Here is a 27248-nt window from a genome sequence, read left to right as displayed (position 1 = left end):
GAGAGAGAGAGGAGAGAGAGAGAGAGAGAGAGAGAGAGAGAGAGAGAGAGAGAGAGAGAGAGAGAGAGAGAGAGAGAGAGAGAGAGAGAGAGAGAGAGAGAGAGAGAGAGAGAGAGAGAGAGAGAGAGAGAGAGAGAGAGAGAGAGAGAGAGAGAGAGAGAGAGAGAGAGAGAGAGAGAGAGAGAGAGAGAGAGAGAGAGAGAGAGAGAGGATTTGAAAACGAATCAAACAAATCCAACGTTGATAACACCCATATCTGTTAGGTGCAGTGTGAGGTCACAGCAGTGAGATTTGTGGCCCGTTGCCATGAGAAAAGGGCAACCAGTGGAGCACAAACAATATTATAAATACCACCAATATTTATCTGTGCATCGTCCCCCGCTATTCGTACTACAACTATTTACACATTGCTAAAACATAGCTGATAATAACACTTGATATGTCTATATTTTTTCAACCTTTTTGAGTGCGACGTTCACTTGTAATAGTTTTAGTTTTAGTAGTTTTTTTTTATGTTGTTCAATTAGTTTATTCTCACTTTTGTTTATTTCACTTGCTTTGGCAATGTAAACATACAGTATGTTTCCCAAGCCAATAAAACCCAATGTAAACATACAGTATGTTTCCCAAGCCATTAAAACCCAATGTAAACATACAGTATGTTTCCCAAGCCAATAAAACCCAATGTAAACAAACCGTATGTTTCCCAAGCCAATAAAACCCAATGTAAACATACAGTATGTTTCCCATGCCAATAAAACCCAATGTAAACATACAGTATGTTTCCCATGCCAATAAAACCCAATGTAAACATACAGTATGTTTCCCATGCCAATAAAACCCAATGTAAACATACAGTATGTTTCCCAAGCCAATAAAACCCAATGTAAACATACAGTATGTTTCCCATGCCAATAAAACCCAATGTAAACATACAGTATGTTTCCCATGCCAATAAAACCCAATGTAAACATACAGTATGTTTCCCAAGCCAATAAAACCCAATGTAAACATACAGTATGTTTCCCAAGCCAATAAAACCCAATGTAAACATACAGTATGTTTCCCAAGCCAATAAAACCCAATGTAAACATACACTATGTTTCCCAAGCCATTAAAACCCAATGTAAACATACAGTATGTTTCCCAAGCCAATAAAACCCAATGTAAACATACAGTATGTTTCCCATGCCAATAAAACCCATTGAATTGAGTGAGAGCAGCAGAGCGAGCGAGAGAGAGAGAGAGGCAGAGAGAGCTGGGGAGATAAAGTCCTTTCCCATCCACTTTATATTCCCTATCAAAGTAGTGTAACACAAACAGCTTCTCTGCTGGCCTTGGATACCAGATTCACAACATGTGGTTTTCATTTCGCACCAGAAATATGTTTTTTTTTTCAACAATGTTGCTGCTTGTGTCATGTATACTCCCTCTCCGGCGCTCGAGGTCATCAGGCTGCTCATTATTACTGACACCTGTCACCATTGTTATGCGCATCAGCGCCTCATCAGACTCACCTGGACTCCATCATCTCCCTGACTACCTTCCCTATATATGTCACTCCCTTTGGTTCCTTCCCCAGGTGTTATTGACTCTACTTGTGTGTCTTGTTTTGGTCTTGTTTTGGTCTATGTTTGTTTAGTTATTAAATATTCACTCCCTGTACTTGCTTCCCGACTCCCAGCGTACATGTTACCGCTTGTTTCTTAGCAGTGTAAGTAGTGTTTCAGTCATTGTTTCTTTCTAACATAGGCTCAGTAAAATTGGAGGAAAAAAGACAAAACAAACTAATATGAGACGTTTAGACGAGGGTTGTTAAGTAGGGCACTGGAAAGTTTTGACACGGAAATTAGTTTCTTATTTGGAGAGATCAGGAAGTACCTTCTAGCTTCAATCAGTTTCTCAAAGTTTCCCCAGAACTCAAGAACAGCACTCATTCTGTTTCACTTGAAATGAAATAGAATGAATGAGCGATCAGGCTGGTTCCAACAGGCTAGCGTTTTCCAGATCGTGAGGCTTGAGTGAATAAGCCAGAAACAAGGACGCTGAAGGAAATAAAAAATGAAACCATTGTAGGCAGCCTCCCTATATGCAGGAATACTATAGACGCTGCCAGGCCCAGCGCCAATAGGTCTAGGCTGCTTATGAAATGGCACCCTTTTCCATATGTAGTGCACTACTTTTGACACTACGGGCCCTGGTTAAAAGTGGTGCACTACATAGCGATAGGGAATAGGGTTCCATTTGGGACACTACATAGTGATAGGGAATAGGGTTCCATTTGGGACACAGCCCTAGAGCACAAAGTACAGGAGGTTATCAGGGTCAGGTAAGGGAAGCATCCAGGTGGCAGACAGACAGTGGGTGTTGAAGGGGAAGGTTCTGATCTGTCTGTGCTGCCCTCAACAGGCTACAGTTGGTCTGGATTTAACCTTTTGGTTAAATGTGTGTTCCAAAGGTCACCCTATTCCCTATATAATGTACTAATTCTGACCATGACCCAAAACAGTGAACTATATGATATAGGGTGCCATTTGGGATGCACTATATGAGTGTGTTGGGGGGAGGGGGAAGAGTCTGTCATTTCTTTTTGGTAGGGCAACGATACACTTCCTGTACGGATCCACTGGTCCAATAGGTTTCCACCCAAAGAACAAAGGAGAATCTCTAGCAGCATGTGTACTGTACTGATGTGTACTGTACTGTGTTTTCTCTTCTCCTCCCTGTCCTCTCTATTCCTTCTCTTTTCCCTCCCGTCCCCATCTCAATGAGACTAACCTGTAGGGGACAGTGGGGTATGTTGAGACATTTTTTACATTCAGCATCACTACGTCAAGGGAAATATAGTATTCTTTCTAACAACAATATCTATATATATTTCAGGATGTTGTGTATCCCTGGAAATAATCAGAATCCATTTAAACATGGATATATCTGGGCTGCTGCCTCCGCCTCTTCCTCCTTCTCTTCCTCATCTTTCTCCTCCCTGTTCTCTTTGTTCTCCTCCTCCAAAGTCTCTAACTTTCTCAGTGAGACCAACCTGTATAGATAATGTTACAGAAGTAACACTAAACAAACACCAAAGTGTTTTCTTTGGTTGATTTGTGTTGGCTCTCTGGTTCTGTGTGTTTCTAGATGGGCCAGGTGAGCAGGAGGAGCGGGGAGGAGGAGGAGGAGGAGGAGGAGGAGGAGGAGGAGGAGCTCCAGGTCCAGCCGCAGGTGGAGAGGTCCTGAGTGGGGAGGAGGAGTTGAGTGAGGAGGAGAAGACCAGAAGGAGAGCAGAGAGACGCAGGGCTAAGAGAAAGGTGAGTAGAACACACACACACACACACACACCTGTACTATGTCACACCTATACCACATCATAATCAACCTGGTAACACTTCAAATTAAGTTGCTCTTATACCTGTGTAACCTGTAACTTTATACCGGTGTAACCTGTAATAACACTGTCATTACTACAGTAACATTGTTGCTACATAGTCATTAACATGTCTGTGTAATTAATCTTAATGAATTAATAATTAATGACGTAATAGAGTTGAGTAATGGAGTTGGTTTTTGGTATTGCACTAGAGGAATAAGGAACCAGTGACTATTTGTTTATCTCTGTCATACATGGTCCACCTGTCATTATCTCTGTCATACATGGTCCACCTGTCTTTATCTCTGTCATACCTGGTCCACCTGTCATTATCTCTGTCATACCTGGTCCACCTGTCATTATCTCTGTCATACCTGGTCCACCTGTCATTATCGCTGTCATACCTGGTCCACCTGTCATTATCTCTGTCATACCTGGTCCACCTGTCATTATCTCTGTCATACCTGGTCTACCTGTCATTATCTCTGTCATACCTGGTCCACCTGTCATTATCTATGTCATACCTGGTCCACGTGTCATCATCTCTGTCATACCTGGTCCACCTGTCATTATCTCTGTCATACCTGGTCCACCTGTCATCATCTCTGTCATACCTGGTCCACCTGTCATCATCTCTGTCATACCTGGTCCACCTGTCATTATCTATGTCATACCTGGTCCACGTGTCATCATCTCTGTCATACCTGGTCCACCTGTCATTATCTCTGTCATACCTGGTCCACCTGTCATCATCTCTGTCATACCTGGTCCACCTGTCATCATCTCTGTCATACCTGGTCCACCTGTCATTATCTATGTCATACCTGGTCCACGTGTCATCATCTCTGTCATACCTGGTCCACCTGTCATTATCTCTGTCATACCTGGTCCACGTGTCATCATCTCTGTCATACCTGGTCCACCTGTCATTATCTCTGTCATACCTGGTCCACGTGTCATCATCTCTGTCATACCTGGTCCACCTGTCATTATCTCTGTCATACCTGGTCCACGTGTCATCATCTCTGTCATACCTGGTCCACCTGCCATCATCTCTGTCATACCTGGTCCACCTGTCATCATCTCTGTCCTCCTTACCCTCCCTCAACACACCTTTACCATTCTCTCTTTACAGAGACAGAAAGAACGAAAGAAACTAGAGAAGGAGGAGAAGAGTGCGGATGCTGAGCAGGAGGGAGGAGTAGCGTCAGAGTCTGAGAGTGAAAGTGAAGAGGAGAAGGAGGAGGTAGAGAGGGTAGTACGTCCTGCCAAGAACAAGCCCACGCCTCCTCTCGCTGTGTCTGGGAACAAGAGCAACCGCCAGCCCCCTGTCAGGACCCCAGAGGAGGTAGGGGAGGGAGGGAGGGAGGTAGGGGAGGGAGGGAGGGAGGGAAGGACATGTAAGGCAGGGAGGTATGGAGGGTAGGATACACCAGAGAAACTAATAGATATAGGATGATAGAAAGTATTTCTTTGTCTCTTTCTGTCTACTATATCTGCATCCCAAATGGCACCCCATTCCCTATATAATGCCCTACTTCTGACCAGAGCTATATGATTCTATGGGCCCTGGTCATAAGCAGTGCATTATAGGGGTGCCGTTTTGATTTATATCTCCTCCTTTAGGAGCCAGAGTGGGACGTCCGCAGTGCGTTTGTGGCCAACGCTGCCAGTCACATCAGACCCAAAGCCAGGACCTGTGCAGGCCACGCCTCTAGAGAGAACAAGGAGAACGAGGCTAGGACCAGCGAGGTGCGGAGGGCTGGACACACACACACACACACACACACACACACACACACACACACACACACACACACACACAGAGGCAGTATTAACTGAGTTGTCTCATTTCAGGTGGAGAGTTCAGCCCCTGTGAAGAAGAAGGGAGCTTCACTAACAGGTGACATTAATACAATTGTCTCAGATTGATTATTTCTATTCACTGAAATGACCCCAGTTTAGCACTGTATGTGTGTGTGTTCTCCTCCAGAGAAGGGTATTCAGCTGTTTAAGCAGGGCCAGTACTCTCAGGCTGTGGACATGTTCTCTGAGGCTATCCACTGTGACCCCAAAGACCACAGGTACACCTTAAAGCTTGACCTCTGACCCTAAATACAACATATCGCACCACTATGCTCTCTGACCTGAAATTATATTTCTGTCAACTTGTGTTTTAATGTGTCTTCTCTCTCTCTCTCCCTCTCTCTGTCTCTCTGTCTCTTTCTCTCTCAGGTTCTTTGGGAATCGTTCATACTGCTACTGGTGTCTGGAGCTCTACCCCTCTGCCCTATCAGACGCTCAGAAGTCCATCCAGCTGGCCCCTGATTGGCCAAAGGGATACTTCCGCAAGGGGAGTGCACTGATGGGGTTGAAGGTCAGTGTCTGAGCTCTCTACTGTCAACGTGAACATGTGTGTGTGTGTGTGTGTGTGTGTGTGTGTGTGTGTGTGTGTGTGTGTGTGTGTGTGTGTGTGTGTGTGTGTGTGTGTCTGTCTGTGAAATCTGACTCTCCATCTCCCATCCATCTCCTTCTTCCCCTCTCTTCCTCCCCTCTTCTCTCTCCAGCGGTATGGTGAGGCAGAGAGGGCCATGCAGCAGGTGTTGAAGCTGGATCAGGACTGTGAGGAGGCCTCCATTGAGCTCTTCAACTGCAAGGTCCTGCAGCTCATGGTGAGGGGAGACAGGGGTCAGGGGTCAAATCAAATTTTATTAGTCACTTGCGCCGAAAACAACAGGTGTAGACCTTACAGTGAAATGCTTACTTACGAGCTGCTAACCAACAATGCAGTTAAAAAAAATATGAATTAGAAGAAATAATAGTAACAAGTAATTAAAGAGAAGCAGTAAAATAACAATAGCGAGACTATATACGAGGGGGTACCAGTTAGTTGAGGTAATATGTACATGTAGGTAGAGTTATTTAAGTGACTATGCATAGATGATAACAACAGAGTAGCAGCGGTGTAAAAGGGGGGGGGGGGGGCAACGATTAGATGTTCAGGAGTCTTATGGCTTGTGGGTAGAAGCTGTTTAGAAGCCTCTTGGACCTAGACTTGGTGCTACGGTACTGCTTGCCCTGCGGTAGCAGAGAGAACAGTCTATGACTAAGGTGGCTGGAGTCTGACAATTTTTAGGGCTTTCCTCTGACACCGTCTGGTATAGAGGTCCTGGATGGCAGGAAGCTTGGCCCCAGTGATGTACTGGGCCGTACGCACTACCCTCTGTAGTGCCTTGCGGTCGGAGGCTGAGCTGTTGCCATACCAGGCAGTGATGCAACCAGTCAGGATGCTCTCGATGGTGCAGCTGTAGAACCTTTTGAGGATCTGAGGACCCATGCCAAATCTTTTCAGTCTCATGAGGGGAAATAGGTTTTGTCGTGCCCTCTTCACGACTGTCTTGGTGTGCTTGGACCATGTTAGTTTGTTGGTGAAGTGGACACCAAAGAACTTGAAGCGCTCAACCTGCTCCACTACAGCCCCGTCGGTGAGAATGGGGGCATGCTCGGTCCGCTTTTTCCTGTAGTCCTCAATCATCTTCTTTGTCTTGATCACGTTGAGGACAGGTTGTTGTCCTGGCACCACACTGCCAGCTCTCTGACCTCCTCCCTATACGTTGTCTCGTTGTTGTCGGTGATCAGTGCTACCGCTGTTGTGTCATCGGCAAACTTAATGATGGCGTTGGAGTCATGCCTGGCCGTGCAGTCATGAGTGAACAGGGAATACAGCAGGGGACTGAGCACACACCCCTGAGGGGCCCCCGTGTTGAGGATCAGTGTGGCGGATGTGCTGTTACCTACCCTTACCACCAAGGGTCGGCCCGTGAGGAAGTCCAGGATCCAGTTGCAGAGGGAGGTGTTTAGTCCCAGGGTCCTTGCTTATTGATGAGCTTTGAGGGAGCTATGATGTTGAATGCTGAGCTGTAGTCAATGAATAGCATTTTCACATAGGTGTTCCTTTTGTCCAGGTGGGAGAGGGCAGTGTGGAGTGCAGTAGAGATTGCATCATCTGTGGATCTGTTGGTGTGGTATGCAAATTGGAGTGGGTCTAGGGTTTCTGGGATAATGGTGTTGATGTGAGTCATGACCAGCCTTTCAAAGCACTTCATGGCTACAGACGTGAGTGCTACGGGCCGGTAGTCATTTAGGCAGGTTGCCTTAGTGTTCTTGGGCACAGGGACTATGGTGGTCTGCTTAAAACATGTTGGTATTACAGACTCGGACAGGGAGAGGTTGAAAATGTCAGTGAAGACACTTGCCAGTTGGTCAGCGCATGCTCGGAGTACACGTCCTGGTAATCCGTCTGGCCCTGCGGCCTTGTGAATGTTGACCTGTTTAAAGGTCTTACTCACATCGGCTGCAGAGAGCGTGATCACACAGTCGTCCAGAACAGCTTGTGCTCTCATGCATATTTCAGTGTTATTTGCCTCGAAGGGAGCATAGAAGTAGTTTAGCTCTTCTGGTATGCTCGTGTCACTAGGCAGCTCTCGGCTGTGCTTCCTTTTGTAGTCTCTAATGGTTTGCAAGCCCTGCCACATCCAACGAGCGTCAGAGCCGGTGTAGTACGATTCGATCTCAGTCCTGTATTGACGCTTTGCCTGTTTGATGGTTCGCCGGAGGGCGTAGCAGGATTTATTATAAACTTCCGGGTTAGAATCCCGTTCCTTGAAAGCGGCAGCTTTAGCCTTTAGCTCAGTGCGGATGTTGCCTGTAATCTATGGCTTCTGGTTGGGGTATGTACTGGTCACTGTGGGGACGATGTCATCGATGCACTTATTGATGAAGCCAATGACTGATGTAGTGTACTCCTCAATGTCATTGGAGGAATCCCGGAACATATTCCAGTTGTGCTAGAAAAACAGTCCTGTAGCTTAGCATCTGCTTCATCTGACCACTTTTTTACTGATCGAGTCACTGGTGCTTCCTGCTTTAATCTTTGCTTGTATGCACTATGTAGGAATCAGGAGGATAGAATTATGGTCCGATTTGCCTAATGAAGGGCGAGGGAGAGCTTTGTATGCATCTTTGTGTGTGGAGTAAAGGTGGTCCAGAGTTTTTTTTCCCCCTCTGGTTGCACATTTAACATACTGCAAGAAATTTGGTAAGACTGATTTGGTTTCCCTGCATTAAAGTCCCCAGCCACTAGGAGCGCCGCCTCTGGGTGAGCGTTTTCCTGTTTGATTATGGCGGAATACAGCTCATTCAGTGCGGTTATAATGCCAACGTCAGTCTGTGGTGGTATGTAGACAGCTACGAAAAATACAGATGAAAACTCTCTAGCTAGATAGTGTGGTCTACAGCTTATCATGAGATATTCTACTTCAGGTGAGCAAAACCTTGAGACTTCCTTACATATGGTGCACCAGGTGTTATTTACAAAAATACATAGTCCGCCGCCCCATGTCTTAGCAGACGACGCTGTTCTATCCTGCTGATACAGCGTATAACCAGCCACCTGTATTTTGATAATGTCGTCGTTCAGCCAACTACTCTGTGAAGCATAAGATATTACAGTTTTGAATGTCCCGTTGGTAGTTTAAACTTCCGTGTAGGTCATCGATTTTATTTTCAAGAGATTTCACATTTGCTAACAGAATGGAAGGAATTGGGGGTTTATTCGATCGCCTTCAATCGGGTCAGGCTCTAGTCTTTTGTTATTGGATAACTTTGGTGTTGATTGGTGAAATTGTTATGAGCTTTTTTGTCTTTTCTGTTTTGTTTCTGAGATCTGCTCTGATATCAGTTTATCAATTCACCCCTTCTCTCTCTCTCTCTCTCTCTCTCTCTCTCTCTCTCTCTCTCTCTCCTGTAGGATCTGGGTTTTGAGGAGGGGCAGAGTGTGTTGCTGTTGGAGAAGTTTACCACAGTGCAGGCTGCTCTCGGCTCCCCTGAGGCTGTCAGAGGTATAGGGGCAGGCTGCTCTACCAGATCCCACTACAGGGGGCATAGTATAGACAGGCTGCACTACCAGACCCAACCACAGGGGGCATAGTATAGACAGGCTGCACTACCAGACCCCACCACAGGGGGTATAGTATAGACAGGCTGCACTACCAGACCCACCACAGGGGGGCATAGTATAGACAGGCTGCACTACCAGACCCACCACAGGGGGGCATAGTATAGACAGGCTGCACTACCAGACCCCACCACAGGGGACATAGTATAGACAGGCTGTACTACCAGACCCCACCACAGGGGACATAGTATAGACAGGCTGCACTACCTGACCCCACCACAGGGGGCATAGTATAGACAGGCTGCACTACCAGACCCCACCATAGGGGGCATAGTATAGACATGCTGCACTACCAGACCCCACCACAGGGGGCATAGTATAGACAGGCTGCACTACCAGACCTCACCACAGGGGGCATAGTATAGACAGGCTGCACTACCAGACCCCACCACAGGGGGGCATATTATAGACATGCTGCACTACCAGACCCCACCACAGGGGGCATAGTATAGACAGGCTGCACTATCAGACCCCACCACAGGGGGCATAGGATAGACAGGTTGCACTACCAGACCCCACCACAGTGGGCATAGCCATTGCATTTAAATGAGTTTGATTTCTGATTTACCAAATATACTACAACAATATAGAAATACTTACTATACATCTAACTGATTTGTTGTGAGGTTTCGCTACAATGTTTCATAGTAAAGTGAACCTTTTCCTCTTCCTTCTGCAGTGGTGGACCTCTCCTCCCCTGAGGACTCTACTGGGTGAGTATGTTAAACTCTGGGTATCATACCTGGGTTGTTAGTGTGACACTATACTATGTTATCCCACTGAGTTAAAGTCTAGATATTAGCTTCGGGAGCTAACATGAATATTCAAGTCCCAGACAAGGCTATCTCGTCATTTGAGACCAGCTTTGTTAACTGAGACCATCACCACTCTGTTTTTTTGTTATTCGTCATCTAAATGGCCATATAATACATTATTTAATTTACATCCCTACAGTTATTGAAGCTATAGACTGTCCCAAAGGGCCCCCTATTCCAGCGTTTCCGTTATGAAAATGTGGCGCTGGACATTTGCCAGGAAGCGTTTGAATTTACCGGACATTTTTTAAATGTACCGGAACCCATCTGCATTGGGTGCGTAAGCTGATTAGGGCGTCCACCCACAGTGCTCAGAATGACCGAAATCACATTCAGATTATGGTAATTCATATTAACAGAACATGCAAGTCGAAGATGCAACAATGTGTCATACTTATTACTGAATTATGATGCACACTTTGAAGATGTTAGAATAACTGTCCACATTTACTTTTCCTCAGCCCACAAGACGAGTCACAAAAAGCAAAATAACTAGCCTGTCAGTCTACTATCCCCCATAGTAAAAACGTTCACCTATTCTATTGGTCAATTTGTCGAGAAAGAAATAGCCTATACCAAACAGACTCTGGGACAGCTGTGGGAAGATAGATCCCAAATTCATTCAACCAGTAGGACCAGGCTACATTAAAAAACATGACTTTTTAATGAATCTGATGCAGAGCAGAAGGTTTAGATCAGTGGTCGCCAACCGGGCGATCGACTGCTCGATTTCCAAGCCATTCCTAGTCGATCACCAAGCATTTCTGTGAAAAACCCAACGATAAAGCCTTGCGTTCCTATACCCCAAAATTTTTTTCACTCTGTTGATGGTAGGTGCGCTTGATTCAACAGCCCTAGCGCTGGGAAGGCAAGGTGTTTCCATTTTAAACCATTTCATGTGTCTAAAGGTAGAACTCCGACCTACTCGGCAGGCCCAGACAGCAAATCAAGTGCACCTGTAGGCCTACCGCTGGCCAATCAGATTAATTACATGTTTAAGTTGTTATTCAGCACTGTCAACACTTACTTCATCAGTTTTATAAGCCATAAAATGCGAGTGTTTCGATAAGCTTGCGTTGTTGTTATTTCTCTGGTCATAGGAGTAACAACATTAATTGGTTCATGAGGCAGAAGTAATGCAGTGCGACTTATACCTCACCATCAGCTGGAAGACTGCATCCCCTTTTCTCAGCTGAAGGAGGGAGAGAGGAGGGACGGTGAGTCGGGTGTGAGGCAGCCTCACCGCTGCTCCTTCCCTCCCCTCCCCTCAGACTGACCATCAGATGCAGGCCATCAGTACAGTACAAAAAATAAGCAAATTATTATGCTCGCTCAGCTGTGCCTCACAAGTAATAGAACAAATGATCTATTACCAGTGTGATCATATACCTACAATTTTGAAATGGTCTGAGAAGAACAACATTGGCAGGCCAATTCAAGCGCAGTCAATATGCAGTGATGATATATAGGGGCTGTAGCCTACTGTACAAACCTCATTGCTACAGAACTGTTTTTAATTAGTTAATGTTGCAAAGGCTTATGTTTAAGCCATGTTTAAAAAAAATCTGAGCGGTAAATCTCGGCTTGCATTTTGACTCAAGGTGATCTTGACTCAGAAAAGGTTGTTGACCACTGGTTTAGATTAAAATGTTAAACTATTATTTCTTCACATTATAAATGCAACAATGTGCACAAGGCAGTAGGCTATGTGTGAATGTTTGTTCCATAATGCAATTAGTGGGAGAACACCATTGTCAAAAGGGCACCGCACATGCGAGTGGTTTCATGTGACAGAGATGAAAATATCTGGTAGAAATTTTGAAAGAGGGGACATCTGATATGCAACAACTAGCATGGGTTGCTGGTATGACTAGGATTGTGCCTTTGTTTACTGGACAAGAAAGAAAGTTGATATAAAATAATAGCCTCCACGGATATAGTCTGATTTTGGCTAGGCTACTTTGACGCAAAGTAAGACATGCCTAATAATGTGTAGTAAAACCAGGGGTTGGAACCGGTTTGGGGAACAGAACCAAAAACGAAGAACAGAACCAGAACCGAGAACGAAAGTGATCTATACTGTACCGGAACAGAACTGTTATTTTAAAAGCATGGGAACTGGTTAATAATGTCCTTTCTTTCCGGGCATTTTTTTCCAGTCCCACCAAAAAACAACAAAGTGCCTATGCAAAGCCCTCACTCTGTCACTCAGAAACTTAATCCAGTGTCTGCCTGCCTGCCAGCTGAAAATCTTTGCCAGTGTGTGTGTGTGTGTGTGTGTAGGCTAACTGCCCCTCCCTCCGAAGCATAGTCTACTGTAGCTACTGACATTACACGCTTGATTAAAATAAAAATCAATAAGGAACAGAAAGGAACAATATAAACAATTACTTTTGTTTGTACCGGTTCAGAACATTGTTTTGCTGGTTGGAACAGTGGAACGGCACGAATAAAATAATGGTTCTGTTCAGAACTAATAGATTGGAAAATTATTTTGGTTCCAACCCCTGATTAAAACGTTCAAGTTTCAATCAATTAAGTATATGTTTTCAAAACGTGTACTGCCTCCATCTCATTGCAAAGTGGTGTGTGACTCGGTGATGAAGCCTGCCTTTCATTGCCTATGCATTTGCTGTTTGAGATGCTGTAGATGCAGCACTCGCGCTGTCTGACAGATTTTTTTCTCAAAGGCTCTGTATCTGTGTGCTGTGCGCGTGTGTTAAATAAATGCAATTCAATTCCACTAAATGACACAAATTAACCTATAGACTGATAAGCATGACCAGTCAAATGTATTTAGATCAACTGGTATTTCCATCAATGAATAATGCTTTTTAGACTATTTTGCAATGGGATTTTTTTCTTCTTCTCCCGGACAACTGCCCAATAGAAATTTTATTTATCGGCTTTTACATTTTTTTTTTAATAGGCCAAAAGCCGGCTATTACTGGCTAGTGGAAACCCTGCCCTATTCCCTAGATTGTGCACTTCTTTCGACCAGAGCCCTATAGGCCTTGGTCAAAAGTAATGAACAACAGTTGAAGTCGGAAGTTTATGTAAACCTTAGCCAAATACATTTAAACTCAGTTTTTCACAATTCCTGACATTTAATCCTAGTAAAAATTCCCTGACTTAGGTCAATTAGGATCACCACTTTATTTTAAGAATGTGAAATGTCAGAATAATAGTAGAGTGATTTATTTCAGCTTTTATTTCTTTCATCACATTCCCAGTGGGTCAGAAGTTTACATACACTCAATTAGTATTTGGTAGCATTGCCTTTAAATTGTTTAACTTGTTTCAAACGGTTCGGGTAGCCTTCCACAAGCTTCCCACAATAAGTTGGGTGAATTTTGGCCCATTCCTCCTGACAGAGCTTGTGTAATGGAGTAAGGTTTTTAGGCCTCCTTGCTCACACACCTTTTCAGTTCTGCCCACAAATGTTCTATAGGTTTGAGGTCAGGGCTTTGTGATGGCCACTCCAATACCTTGACTTCGTTGTACTTAAGCCATTTTGCCACAACTTTGGAAGTATGCTTGGGGTCATTGTCCATTTGGAAGACCCATTTGCAACCAAGCTTTAACTTCCTGACTGATGTCTTGAGATGTTGCTTCAAGATATACACATACATTTTCATCCTCATGATGCCATCTATTTTGTGAAGGACACCAGTCCCTCCTGCAGCAAAGCACCCCCACAACATGATGCTGCCACCCCCGTGCGTTACGGTTGGGATGGTGTTCTTTGGCTTGCAAGCCTCCCCCTTTTTCCTCCAAACATAACGATGGTCATTATGGCCAAACAGTTCTATTTTTCTTTCATCAGACCAGAGGACATTTCTCCCAAAAGTATGAACTTTGTCCCCATGTGCAGTTGCAAACCGTAGTCTGGCTTTTTTATGGCGGTTTTGGAGCAGTGGCTCCTTCCTTGCTGAGTGGCCTTTCAGGTTATGTTGATATAGGACTGGTTTTACTGTGGATATAGATACTTTTGTACCTGTTTCCTCCAGCATCTTCACAAGGTCCTTGTTCTGGGATTGATTTTCACTTTTCGCACCAAAGTACGTTCATCTCTTGGAGACAGAATGCATCTCCTTCCTGAGCGGTATGACGGCTGCGTGGTCCCATGGTGTTTATACTTGCGTACTATTGTTTGTACAGATGAACGTGGTACCTTCAGGCGTTTGGAAATTGCTCCGAAGGAAGAACCAGACTTGTGGAGGTCTACAATCTTTTTTCTGAGGTCTTGGCTGATTTCTTTTGATTTTCCCATGATGTCAAGCAAAGAGGCACTGAGTTTGAAGGATAGGCCTTGAAATACATCCACAGCTACCTCCAATTGACTCAAATTATGTCAATTAGCCTATCAGAAGCTTCTAAAGCCATGACATTATTTTCTGGATTTTTCCAAGCTGTTTAAAGGCACAGTCAAATTAGTGTAAGTAAACTTCTGACCCACTGGAATTGTGATACAGTGAAATAATCTGTCTGTAAACAATTGTTGGAAAAATTACTTGTGTCATGCACAAAGTAGATGTCCTAACCGACTTGCCAAAACTATAGTTTGTTAACAAGAAATTTGTGGATTGGTTGAAAACTAGTTTTAATGACTCCGACCTAAGTGTATATAAACTTCCCACTTCAACTGTATGTAGGGAATAGGGTGCCATTTAGGTTGCATACATAATGTTGTGGTGTTATAATGTTGCTGTAATGAATGTGTTTTTCACCATGGTCCCCTTCTCTCCTCTTGTCCTCAGGTCCCCCTGTCCCTCTCTCTGGGTGGGGAACGTCACCGTGGACCTTACTGAGAAACACATATGGGACCTTTTCAAAACGTACGACCATCATGCCCCATTTCCATCTGTTTTTGTTCAGTAGCTGCACCTATCTATCTATCTATCTATCTATCTATCTATCTATCTATCTATCTATCTATCTATCTATCTATCTATCTATCTATCTATCTATCTATCTATCTATCTATCTATCTATCTATCTATCTATCTATCTATCTATCTATCTATCTATCTATCTATCTATCTATCTATCTATCTATCTATCTATCTATCTATCTATCTATCTATCTATCTATCTATCTATCTATCTATCTATCTATCTATCTATCTATCTATCTATCTATCTATCTATCTATCTATCTATCTATCTATCTATCTATCTATCTATCTATCTATCTATCTATCTATCTATCTATCTATCTATCTATCTATCTATCTATCTATCTATCTATCTATCTATCTATCTATCTATCTATCTATCTATCTATCTATCTATCTATCTATCTATCTATCTATCTATCTATCTATCTATCTATCTATCTATCTATCTATCTATCTATCTATCTATCTATCTATCTATCTATCTATCTATCTATCTATCTATCTATCTATCTATCTATCTATCTATCTATCTATCTATCTATCTATCTATCTATCTATCTATCTATCTATCTATCTATCTATCTATCTATCTATCTATCTATCTATCTATCTATCTATCTATCTATCTATCTATCTATCTATCTATCTATCTATCTATCTATCTATCTATCTATCTATCTATCTATCTATCTATCTATCTATCTATCTATCTATCTATCTATCTATCTATCTATCTATCTATCTATCTATCTATCTATCTATCTATCTATCTATCTATCTATCTATCTATCTATCTATCTATCTATCTATCTATCTATCTATCTATCTATCTATCTATCTATCTATCTATCTATCTATCTATCTATCTATCTATCTATCTATCTATCTATCTATCTATCTATCTATCTATCTATCCATCCACTGCTTAGGCTTCTCTTGCTGTGAGTTTCTTTGTTTCTTACATGGTGTGTGGTGATAATCATCAAGAAACATAACATTAACACTTTAAATGTTTCACTCAAAATGGCCGCTGGTCCACCATTCTAATACTATGACATTTATCTGTTTGTTGAGTTGGAATGGTGATCATTATTCTTTTACGTTCTAATTCTATGTTCTTTACTGTAGGTGTGGGGAAATAGAGAGTATCAGAGTTCTACATGAGAGATTCTGTGCCTTTGTCAACTTCAAGAATGCCAACATGGCTGCTCGCGCCTTGGAGAGGCTCCAGGTGAGTGGTGGGATGAAACATAATGCTGTCTAAATGCCTTCAACTATGTGAGATGTAATTTTCAATTCCTCAGCTTGAACTTTAGGAGTGTGTACTTTTGGGACTATGCTTTTGGTTCTATTGAACGATTGCAACTATGCTATTGGTTCCATTGTACTTTTGGGACTATGCTTTTGGTTCTATTGTACGATTGGAACTATGCTATTGGTTCCATTGTACTTTTGGGACTATGCTTTTGGTTCCATTGTACTTTTGGGACTATGCTTTTGGTTCCATTGTACTTTTGGGACTGTTCTTTTGGACTATGCTATTGTACTTTTGGGACTATGCTTTTGGTTCTGTTGTCCGATTGGGACTACTTTTGGTTCCATTGTACTTTTGGGACAATGTTTATTTAACCTTTATTTAACCAGGCAAGTCAATTATTAATAACAAAATATTATTTACAATGACGGCGAGGCTAAAGGCCTCCTGTGAGTGTGGATAACCCCCCAAATAACAGTTTCAATCTAATTAACATAATAATCCGAATCGCCTAAAAATCTGTCCGTTCAAGATAGAGATATCAGTCCACTGCATGCTCCGATGTCGCACTTGCGCATCTGCGGTGAAAGGTGGCAGAGCGAGAGCGATGTTTGTCAGACCTACCGAAAAAACGAAAACATCTGTACAAAAACATGATTAAAAATAAGTTTGACTAAAAGGACAACACAGACAGAAGACACTGGCAACAGCTCAAATACACCAGCAAACAAACAGGAGGTGTGTATAGTGTAAAACAACAGGCTTCCTTACATAAGGCAATGCAAACTAGTGTCATGTGGTGACAACTAGAAACAGCTACATGTCTCAACGACCTGTTCATCTATTTGTCCTTTGAACTCCTCCAGACACCAGGTCCTGGTGTTTTAGGTCGGCTTGTAGGGAATTCAAGATCAGGGGGCTGAATAATGAAAGGGACTATGAGCATAAAACAAGATTTGAGATCTGAGCTTGTATTATGTGTTCTCATTTTGAGCTAGAAGAGCAGGTTTTCTTAAATGAATAAGAATGTACCAGTGTTTGAGCCTGCGTGTTGCTACTGATGTCCACCTGACAGCACAGTGGAGATCACAATGGTGAGTTAGACGTCTCTGCATGACACACAGAGTCAAGAGCCTTCAGTGTAGAGCATGAGTCTTGCACATAAATAGTATCACCATTGTCCAACACATAGAGAAAAGTACAACGATTCAACTCCTTTCTGGCTGCAAAGGAAAAAACTATCTTTGTGCCGGTAATAAAACCCAATACGTTGTTATTGGTTCCATTGTACTTTTGGGACTATGTTATTGGTCATATTGCATGTATTTTGAATGTGCCTGCTGTTTGTCCTCCTGTCCAGGGTGTGGAGTTGGAGAGCACCAGGCTGGTAATCAGGTACCCAGACCGCTGGATGCAGAGAACCCCTCCCTCTCCTCAGAGGACCAACCCTATAGGCCTCATCACCTCCTCAGCCTCCCAGTACGACTCCACAGGGTAAGGACATCCGTCTGTCATTCAAAACATCATTATGAGTTTTTCTAAAGTGTTACAAATCAACTCATATCAACTTTTGAAATGTTCAAAGTGATGGAAGCAGGAGCACAGGTGCAGGTGCTTGTGTTTTCATACTGTTTATCTCTCTCTCTCCCAGGACCAGGAGGATGGCTCCCATCAATGGGGACGAGTGTTTCTTCTGGAGGACCACCGGCTGTTTCTATGGGGAGAAGTGTCGCTTCAAACACAAGCTTGACCAGAGAGGAAAAGACAGGAAACCATGGCAACCCTGACCACCACGCAGCGACTGGATAGTAGAGAGGGAGGAGAATGATGAGGATGCAGGACTGTGTCCCTGCTTTGAAAGGGAACAGGAGGCTTGGGGGTGGTGTCACCTCATTTGTAGTCCTCTGGCACAGACCACATATCCCAGACAGAACACTACACATATATAATGACTGTGTGAAGTGTCAGTCAAAGTGAAGAGGAGTGCACCTCTGATTTCCTTCCCCCTCTCCCTCGGCCTGAGCTGTGAAACATGGAAATGACATCATCATTAGAACCTTGAAGGGATCTTTGCCCAGTGAACCTCCTCTATGATCACCATGTTGTAGACACTAAGGGGGCTGACATCTGTTGTTACCATGTGTTTTACTGTGTATGTATGGATGGTCATGTGACTGGACATGTGACCTGAATCTGTGGCCCCTTGTGATGTCACTGTGAGACTCACTGCCAGCCTGATGCCATAGGGTGCCTAGTAATTGCCCCTACAGGGGATAAATAAACAATGCCTTTTAATTGAATATGGGGAATGTTCCAGGCAGACTAAATTGCAGTCACCTGCCTTCTCTTACAACACCTGGATAGGTGTTTGTTTAAGATGTCAGATAACCCAATCATGATATAGCAATCTGATGCCCTACTGCACAGTCAGTGACGTGGCACTCAACCATGAGTCAGCCTGGAATGTCACCAGTGTCCATGGGGTGTTCTAACATCCACACTAGACCACCTTAAATGAAACAAGTAGTGTGCTACTGTGGATATTGGAACAAGACCCATAACACCTTCCTAATATTGAGTTGCGCCACCCCCTTTTGCCCTCAGAACAGCCTCAATTCGTCGGGGCGTGGACTCTACAAGGTGTCGAAAGCGTTCCACGGGGATGTTGGCCCATGTTGACTCCAATGCTTCCCACAGTTGTGTCAAGTTTGCTGGATGTCCTTTTGGTGGTGGACCATTCTTGATACAAGTGGGAAACTGTTGAGCATGAAAAACCCAGCAGCGTTGTAGTTCTTGACACACTCAAAGCAGTGCATCTGGCACCTAATACTGTACCCCATTCAAAGGCACTTAAATATTTTGTCTTACCCATTCACCCTCTGAATAGGCATACATACACAACCCATGGCTTAAAAATCCTTCTTTAACCTGTCTCCTCCCCTTCATCTACACTGATTGAAGTGGATTTAACAAGTGACATCAATAAGGGATCATAGCTTTCACCTGGATTCACCTGGTCAGTCTATGTCATGGAAAGAGCAGGTGTTCCTAATATTTTGTACACTAAGTGTCTGTTCAGTGGACTAATACATGTATGTTCAGTGGACTAATACAATTGAAGTTGACTAAAGTGACAATATGAGGAGTACAGAATGACTGTTTGAGAGCATCAATGTAAAATGACAATCTGTCTGTATCCTCTCAGCATGTGGGGGAGCTGGGTGTACAAATGACTGTTTTATTATGTCAATCAGTTGTATTAATTCATAATAAAATACAGTTTTATCAAATCAGATGAAGTTTCATGATTAAATGTCATTTTTATCTGCATCTTTATCCAGTGCCACATGGCGTATATTTACGTTTTCCTCTCTGATTGGATTGTCTGAATTCTCTTGTCGAGTGACAATTAAAGAAAAAAAACGACATTGATGAAAGATGTGAATCCCTCTACTCTGGAAAAGACATAGACCATATCTAGGAAAATGATTTAGGCATTGACTGTTTCTCTCTGCCCCTGTTTCTGTTCGAAGTCGGCGTTCCAATTCATCCCACAGGTTTTCGATGGGGTTGAGGTCTGGGCTAATGCCCTCGATCTTCCACACCGATCTCGACAAACCATTTCTGTATGGACCTTGCTTTGTACACGGGGGAATTGTCATGCTGAAACAGGAAAGTGTCTTCCCCAAACTGTTTCCACAAAGTTGGAAGCACAGAATCATATAGAATATCATTGTATGCTATAGCGTTAAGGTCTCCTTTCACTGGAACTAAGGGATCTAGACTAAACCACGAAAAACAGCCCCAGACCATTATTCCTCCTCCACCAAACTTTACAGTTGGCAGTGTGCATTGCGGCAGGTAGCGTTCTCCTGGCATCCACCAAACCCAGATTCGTCCGTCTGACTGCCAGATGGTGAAGCATGATTCATCACTCCAGAGAATGCGTTTCCACTGCGCCAGAGTCCAATGGCGGCGAGCTTTACAATACTCCAGCCGATGCTTGGCATTGCGCACATTGATCTTAAGAAATGGAAACCCATGAAGATCCCGACGAACAGTTCTTGTGCTGAAGTTGCTTCTAGCCGCAGTTTGGAAGTCGGTAGTGAGTGTTGCAGCCGAGGACAGACGATTTCTACACGCTACGCGCTTCAGCACTCAGCGGACACCGTTCTGTGAGCTTGTGTGGCCTACCACTTCACGGCTGAGCCGTTGTTGTTCCTAGACATTACCACTTCATAATAACAGCACTTACAGTTGACCAGGGCAGCTCTAGCAGGGCAGAAATTTGACAAACTGACTTGTTGTAAGGTGCCATTTTGAAAGTCACTGAGCTCTTCAGTAAGGCCATTCTACTGCCAATGTTTATGGAGATTGCATGGCTGTGTGCTCGATTTTATACATCTGTCAGCAACAGGTGTGGCTGAAATAACCTAATCCACTAATTTGAAGGGATGTTCACATACATTTGTATGGTGTATGTGTCCAAAAAAACACATTTTGTTATATCCCCTAGATATAGGACAGTCACTTCAAAACATTAGTCCTTATGATACATTTTTTCACTGTCTTTTTTTTTTTAACCATTTATGAATGTGTTGTTAGCTAACTATAGGGTCTTGCTGTAATTCAGCGGCAGCTTATCGTATTGTTCACAATCCAGTCCATTCAGAGTAGCTGTGTGATGCACAGAAATGCAGTTTATCACTGAATAACAGCAGCTTCATGTTGCTAACAAGCTAGTTGAGCTCACTAATTCACTCAATTCAAACGCCAGTTCAACATAAGTCCCAATAACACAGTATTTGTAAGTGCCTGCCTGGTTTATTCTATATATATTTTTAACATTTCCAAATGTTATTTGACCTTCTATTTTGTATATTTTTATCGGACTAGCAGGGACATATGAAGCCTGGAAGCTGCAGTAATGTTGAGATGTCAGTAGGGAGAGCTCTGGTCTAGAACACTGGAACCAAAGATACTCCCCTTTCATCTGTTCTGGAACCTTCAGTACCAGCTGATGTGGAGTGATGGGAATGGGTCACATTTTGTCTCTTGTAAAACATGTAGGCCCACTCCTCAAATAAAGAAATGCAACTACTGTATGCTGACTTTAGACCATTTTCTATTTAGATACAGTAACATCCCTTATGTGACATGCTGTTCATGCATGTTAATGCCCTGACTAGGCTACTTTAAAATGTATCAACCACAGAACTCACACTTAGGCTACACCTGCTTCTACTAACACTTACAGTAGACTACTTCTTGTTTCCACGCAGTGACAGTAAGTACACTTGACAATATCTTGGAATATAGTTTTAGTTATGATGTATTTAGCCATACATCACATGACTTACTGTATCTTTGTACTTATTGGTTTATATTGAACTGTGTTTTGGTTGTTACATCAGGGCCTGTATTCATAAAGTGTCTCAGACGGTCCATATCATTATGATCTAAAAGGCTAAACTGATCCCAGATCAGCACTGCTACTCTGATACACTTTGTGAATACAGACTCTGGACTGTGGTTTCATTTGTTTAGTTTAGTTCAGTTTATTCATTTACATGTTTAAAACATGATCAGTAGAGTATGCCAATAATACCCAGATCTCAATTCAATAGGGTCATGTTCACTGTCAAAGTATAACAGGGTCAAGTATAACTGTGTGTGTGTGTGTGTGTGTGTGTGTGTGTGTGTGTGTGTGTGTGTGTGTGTGTGTGTGTGTGTAAATGTATTTGTACATATTAATCTGATAGTGGTATGTACAGTCACAACCAAAATGATTGGGTCCCTGACAAATACTGAGCTATATTGTATGCTACAAAAGATGGGATGTACATTGTATATGTGCTTTCATATAAAGACTTGTGCTTGCTATTTTAAGGGCTCTGAGAGTAATAGATTGTGGAGACATTTTGAAAATGGCCTAAAGCAAGAGTGACAGTAAGATTAAGAGAGATTGAGTGGATGCTTCGTAAGAGCTTTAGGAGTAGTATTAACATGAGACACAGTGATGGTGGGTTGTGTTTAGAAGTAGTATTAACATGAGACACAGTGATGGTGGGTTGTGTTTAGGAGTAGTATTAACATGAGACACAGTGATGGTGGGTTGTGTTTAGGAGTAGTGTTAACATGAGACACAGTGATGGTGGGTTGTGTTTAGGAGTAGTATTAACATGAGACACAGTGATGGTGGGTTGTGTTTAGGAGTAGTATTAACATGAGACACAGTGATGGTGGGTTGTGTTTAGAAGTAGTATTAACATGAGACACAGTGATGGTGGGTTGTGTTTAGGAGTAGTATTAACATGAGACACAGTGATGGTGGGTTGTGTTTAGGAGTAGTGTTAACATGAGACACAGTGATGGTGGGTTGTGTTTAGGAGTAGTATTAACATGAGACACAGTGATGGTGGGTTGTGTTTAGGAGTAGTATTAACATGAGACACAGTGATGGTGGGTTGTGTTTAGAAGTAGTATTAACATGAGACACAGTGATGGTGGGTTGCGTTTAGGAGTAGTATTAACATGAGACACAGTGATGGTGGGTTGTGTTTAGGAGTAGTGTTAACATGAGACACAGTGATGGTGGGTTGTGTTTAGGAGTAGTATTAACATGAGACACAGTGATGGTGGGTTGTGTTTAGGAGTAGTATTAACATGAGACACAGTGATGGTGGGTTGTGTTTAGAAGTAGTATTAACATGAGACACAGTGATGGTGGGGTGTGTTTAGGAGTAGTATTAACATGAGACACAGTGATGATGGGTTGTGTTTAGGAGTAGTATTAACATGAGACACAGTGATGGTCGGTTTTGTTTAGGAGTAGTATTAACATGAGACACAGTGATGGTGGGTTGTGTTTAGGAGTAGTATTAACATGAGACACAGTGATGGTGGGTTGTGTAAAGGAGTAGTATTAACATGAGACACAGTGATGGTGGGTTGTGTTTAGGAGTAGTATTAACATGAGACAGTGATGGTGGGTTGTGTTTAGGAGTAGTATTAACATGAGACAGTGATGGTGGGCTGTGTTTAGAAGTAGTATTAACATGAGACACAGTGATGGTGGGTTGTGTTTAGGAGTAGTATTAACATGAGACACAGTGATGGTGGGTTGTGTTTAGGAGTAGTCTTAACATGAGACACAGTGATGGTGGGTTGTGTTTAGGAGTAGTATTAACATGAGACACAGTGATGGTGGGTTGTGTTTAGGAGTAGTATTAACATGAGACAGTGATGGTGGGTTGTGTTTAGGAGTAGTATTAACATGAGACACAGTGATGGTGGGTTGTGTTTAGGAGTAGTATTAACATGAGACAGTGATGGTGGGTTGTGTTTAGGAGTAGTATTAACATGAGACACAGTGATGGTGGGTTGTGTATAGGAGTAGTATTAACATGAGACACAGTGATGGTGGGTTGTGTTTAGGAGTAGTATTAACATGAGACAGTGATGGTGGGTTGTGTTTAGGAGTAGTATTAACATGAGACCAGTGATGGTGGGTTGTGTTTAGAAGTAGTATTAACATGAGACACAGTGATGGTGGATTGTGTTTAGGAGTAGTATTAACATGAGACACAGTGATGGTGGGTTGTGTTTAGGAGTAGTATTAACATGAGACACAGTGATGGTGGGTTGTGTTTAGGAGTAGTATTAACATGAGACGACACAGTGATGGTGGGTTGTGTTTAGGAGTAGTGTTAACATGAGACACAGTGATGGTGGGTTGTGTTTAGGAGTAGTATTAACATGAGACACAGTGATGGTGGGTTGTGTTTAGGAGTAGTATTAACATGAGACACAGTGATGGTGGGTTGTGTTTAGAAGTAGTATTAACATGAGACACAGTGATGGTGGGGTGTGTTTAGGAGTAGTATTAACATGAGACACAGTGATGATGGGTTGTGTAGGAGTAGTATTAACATGAGACACAGTGATGGTCGGTTTTGTTTAGGAGTAGTATTAACATGAGACACAGTGATGGTGGGTTGTGTTTAGGAGTAGTATTAACATGAGACACAGTGATGGTGGGTTGTGTATAGGAGTAGTATTAACATGAGACACAGTGATGGTGGGTTGTGTTTAGGAGTAGTATTAACATGAGACAGTGATGGTGGGTTGTGTTTAGGAGTAGTATTAACATGAGACAGTGATGGTGGGTTGTGTTTAGAAGTAGTATTAACATGAGACACAGTGATGGTGGGTTGTGTTTAGGAGTAGTATTAACATGAGACACAGTGATGGTGGGTTGTGTTTAGGAGTAGTCTTAACATGAGACACAGTGATGGTGGGTTGTGTTTAGGAGTAGTATTAACATGAGACACAGTGATGGTGGGTTGTGTTTAGGAGTAGTATTAACATGAGACAGTGATGGTGGGTTGTGTTTAGGAGTAGTATTAACATGAGACACAGTGATGGTGGGTTGTGTTTAGGAGTAGTATTAACATGAGACAGTGATGGTGGGTTGTGTTTAGGAGTAGTATTAACATGAGACACAGTGATGGTGGGTTGTGTATAGGAGTAGTATTAACATGAGACACAGTGATGGTGGGTTGTTTTTAGGAGTAGTATTAACATGAGACAGTGATGGTGGGTTGTGTTTAGGAGTAGTATTAACATGAGACAGTGATGGTGGGTTGTGTTTAGAAGTAGTATTAACATGAGACACAGTGATGGTGGGTTGTGTTTAGGAGTAGTATTAACATGAGACACAGTGATGGTGGGTTGTGTTTAGGAGTAGTGTTAACATGAGACACAGTGATGGTGGGTTGTGTTTAGGAGTAGTATTAACATGAGACACAGTGATGGTGGGTTGTGTTTAGAAGTAGTATTAACAAGAGACAGTGATGGTGGGGTGTGTTTAGGAGTAGTATTAACATGAGACACAGTGATGATGGGTTGTGTTTAGGAGTAGTATTAACATGAGACACAGTGATGGTCGGTTTTGTTTAGGAGTAGTATTAACATGAGACACAGTGATGGTGGGTTGTGTTTAGGAGTAGTATTAACATGAGACACAGTGATGGTGGGTTGTGTATAGGAGTAGTATTAACATGAGACACAGTGATGGTGGGTTGTGTTTAGGAGTAGTATTAACATGAGACAGTGATGGTGGGTTGTGTTTAGGAGTAGTATTAACATGAGACAGTGATGGTGGGCTGTGTTTAGAAGTAGTATTAACATGAGACACAGTGATGGTGGGTTGTGTTTAGGAGTAGTATTAACATGAGACACAGTGATGGTGGGTTGTGTTTAGGAGTAGTCTTAACATGAGACACAGTGATGGTGGGTTGTGTTTAGGAGTAGTATTAACATGAGACACAGTGATGGTGGGTTGTGTTTAGGAGTAGTATTAACATGAGACAGTGATGGTGGGTTGTGTTTAGGAGTAGTATTAACATGAGACACAGTGATGGTGGGTTGTGTTTAGGAGTAGTATTAACATGAGACAGTGATGGTGGGTTGTGTTTAGGAGTAGTATTAACATGAGACACAGTGATGGTGGGTTGTGTATAGGAGTAGTATTAAAATGAGACACAGTGATGGTGGGTTGTGTTTAGGAGTAGTATTAACATGAGACAGTGATGGTGGGTTGTGTTTAGGAGTAGTATTAACATGAGACAGTGATGGTGGGTTGTGTTTAGAAGTAGTATTAACATGAGACACAGTGATGGTGGATTGTGTTTAGGAGTAGTATTAACATGAGACACAGTGATGGTGGGTTGTGTTTAGGAGTAGTATTAACATGAGACACAGTGATGGTGGGTTGTGTTTAGGAGTAGTATTAACATGAGACGACACAGTGATGGTGGGTTGTGTTTAGGAGTAGTGTTAACATGAGACACAGTGATGGTGGGTTGTGTTTAGGAGTAGTATTAACATGAGACACAGTGATGGTGGGTTGTGTTTAGGAGTAGTATTAACATGAGACACAGTGATGGTGGGTTGTGTTTAGAAGTAGTATTAACATGAGACACAGTGATGGTGGGGTGTGTTTAGGAGTAGTATTAACATGAGACACAGTGATGATGGGTTGTGTAGGAGTAGTATTAACATGAGACACAGTGATGGTCGGTTTTGTTTAGGAGTAGTATTAACATGAGACACAGTGATGGTGGGTTGTGTTTAGGAGTAGTATTAACATGAGACACAGTGATGGTGGGTTGTGTATAGGAGTAGTATTAACATGAGACACAGTGATGGTGGGTTGTGTTTAGGAGTAGTATTAACATGAGACAGTGATGGTGGGTTGTGTTTAGGAGTAGTATTAACATGAGACAGTGATGGTGGGTTGTGTTTAGAAGTAGTATTAACATGAGACACAGTGATGGTGGGTTGTGTTTAGGAGTAGTATTAACATGAGACACAGTGATGGTGGGTTGTGTTTAGGAGTAGTCTTAACATGAGACACAGTGATGGTGGGTTGTGTTTAGGAGTAGTATTAACATGAGACACAGTGATGGTGGGTTGTGTTTAGGAGTAGTATTAACATGAGACAGTGATGGTGGGTTGTGTTTAGGAGTAGTATTAACATGAGACACAGTGATGGTGGGTTGTGTTTAGGAGTAGTATTAACATGAGACAGTGATGGTGGGTTGTGTTTAGGAGTAGTATTAACATGAGACACAGTGATGGTGGGTTGTGTATAGGAGTAGTATTAACATGAGACACAGTGATGGTGGGTTGTTTTTAGGAGTAGTATTAACATGAGACAGTGATGGTGGGTTGTGTTTAGGAGTAGTATTAACATGAGACAGTGATGGTGGGTTGTGTTTAGAAGTAGTATTAACATGAGACACAGTGATGGTGGGTTGTGTTTAGGAGTAGTCTTAACATGAGACACAGTGATGGTGGGTTGTGTTTAGGAGTAGTATTAACATGAGACACA

General features: G+C 42.6%; 1 protein-coding gene across 1 annotated transcript in view; it reads left to right on the top strand.

Moving 5' to 3' along the window:
- LOC106591240 (uncharacterized) overlaps positions 1–19644 on the top strand; it is a 29734-nt gene extending 10090 nt beyond the window's left edge. Inside the window, exons 2-14 of the mRNA XM_082966665.1 lie at positions 3136–3305; positions 4500–4712; positions 4991–5116; positions 5222–5267; positions 5358–5448; positions 5600–5741; positions 5932–6036; positions 9174–9264; positions 10060–10093; positions 14956–15033; positions 16225–16327; positions 17712–17845; positions 18003–19644. Of these exons, the coding sequence (XP_082822791.1) occupies positions 3136–3305; positions 4500–4712; positions 4991–5116; positions 5222–5267; positions 5358–5448; positions 5600–5741; positions 5932–6036; positions 9174–9264; positions 10060–10093; positions 14956–15033; positions 16225–16327; positions 17712–17845; positions 18003–18138 (1469 nt within the window). The 3' untranslated portion in view covers positions 18139–19644. The remainder of the gene's footprint in view (positions 1–3135; positions 3306–4499; positions 4713–4990; positions 5117–5221; positions 5268–5357; positions 5449–5599; positions 5742–5931; positions 6037–9173; positions 9265–10059; positions 10094–14955; positions 15034–16224; positions 16328–17711; positions 17846–18002) is intronic.
- Positions 19645–27248: the final 7604 nt, after the last annotated feature.

This window comes from Salmo salar, chromosome 02 (assembly GCF_965601325.2).
Source record: "Salmo salar chromosome 02, fSalSal1, whole genome shotgun sequence".
NCBI classification, from domain to species: Eukaryota; Metazoa; Chordata; class Actinopteri; order Salmoniformes; family Salmonidae; genus Salmo; species Salmo salar.
The sequence above is the reverse complement of the archived record's forward strand: the minus strand, read 5'-3'. Positions and strand labels throughout refer to the sequence as shown.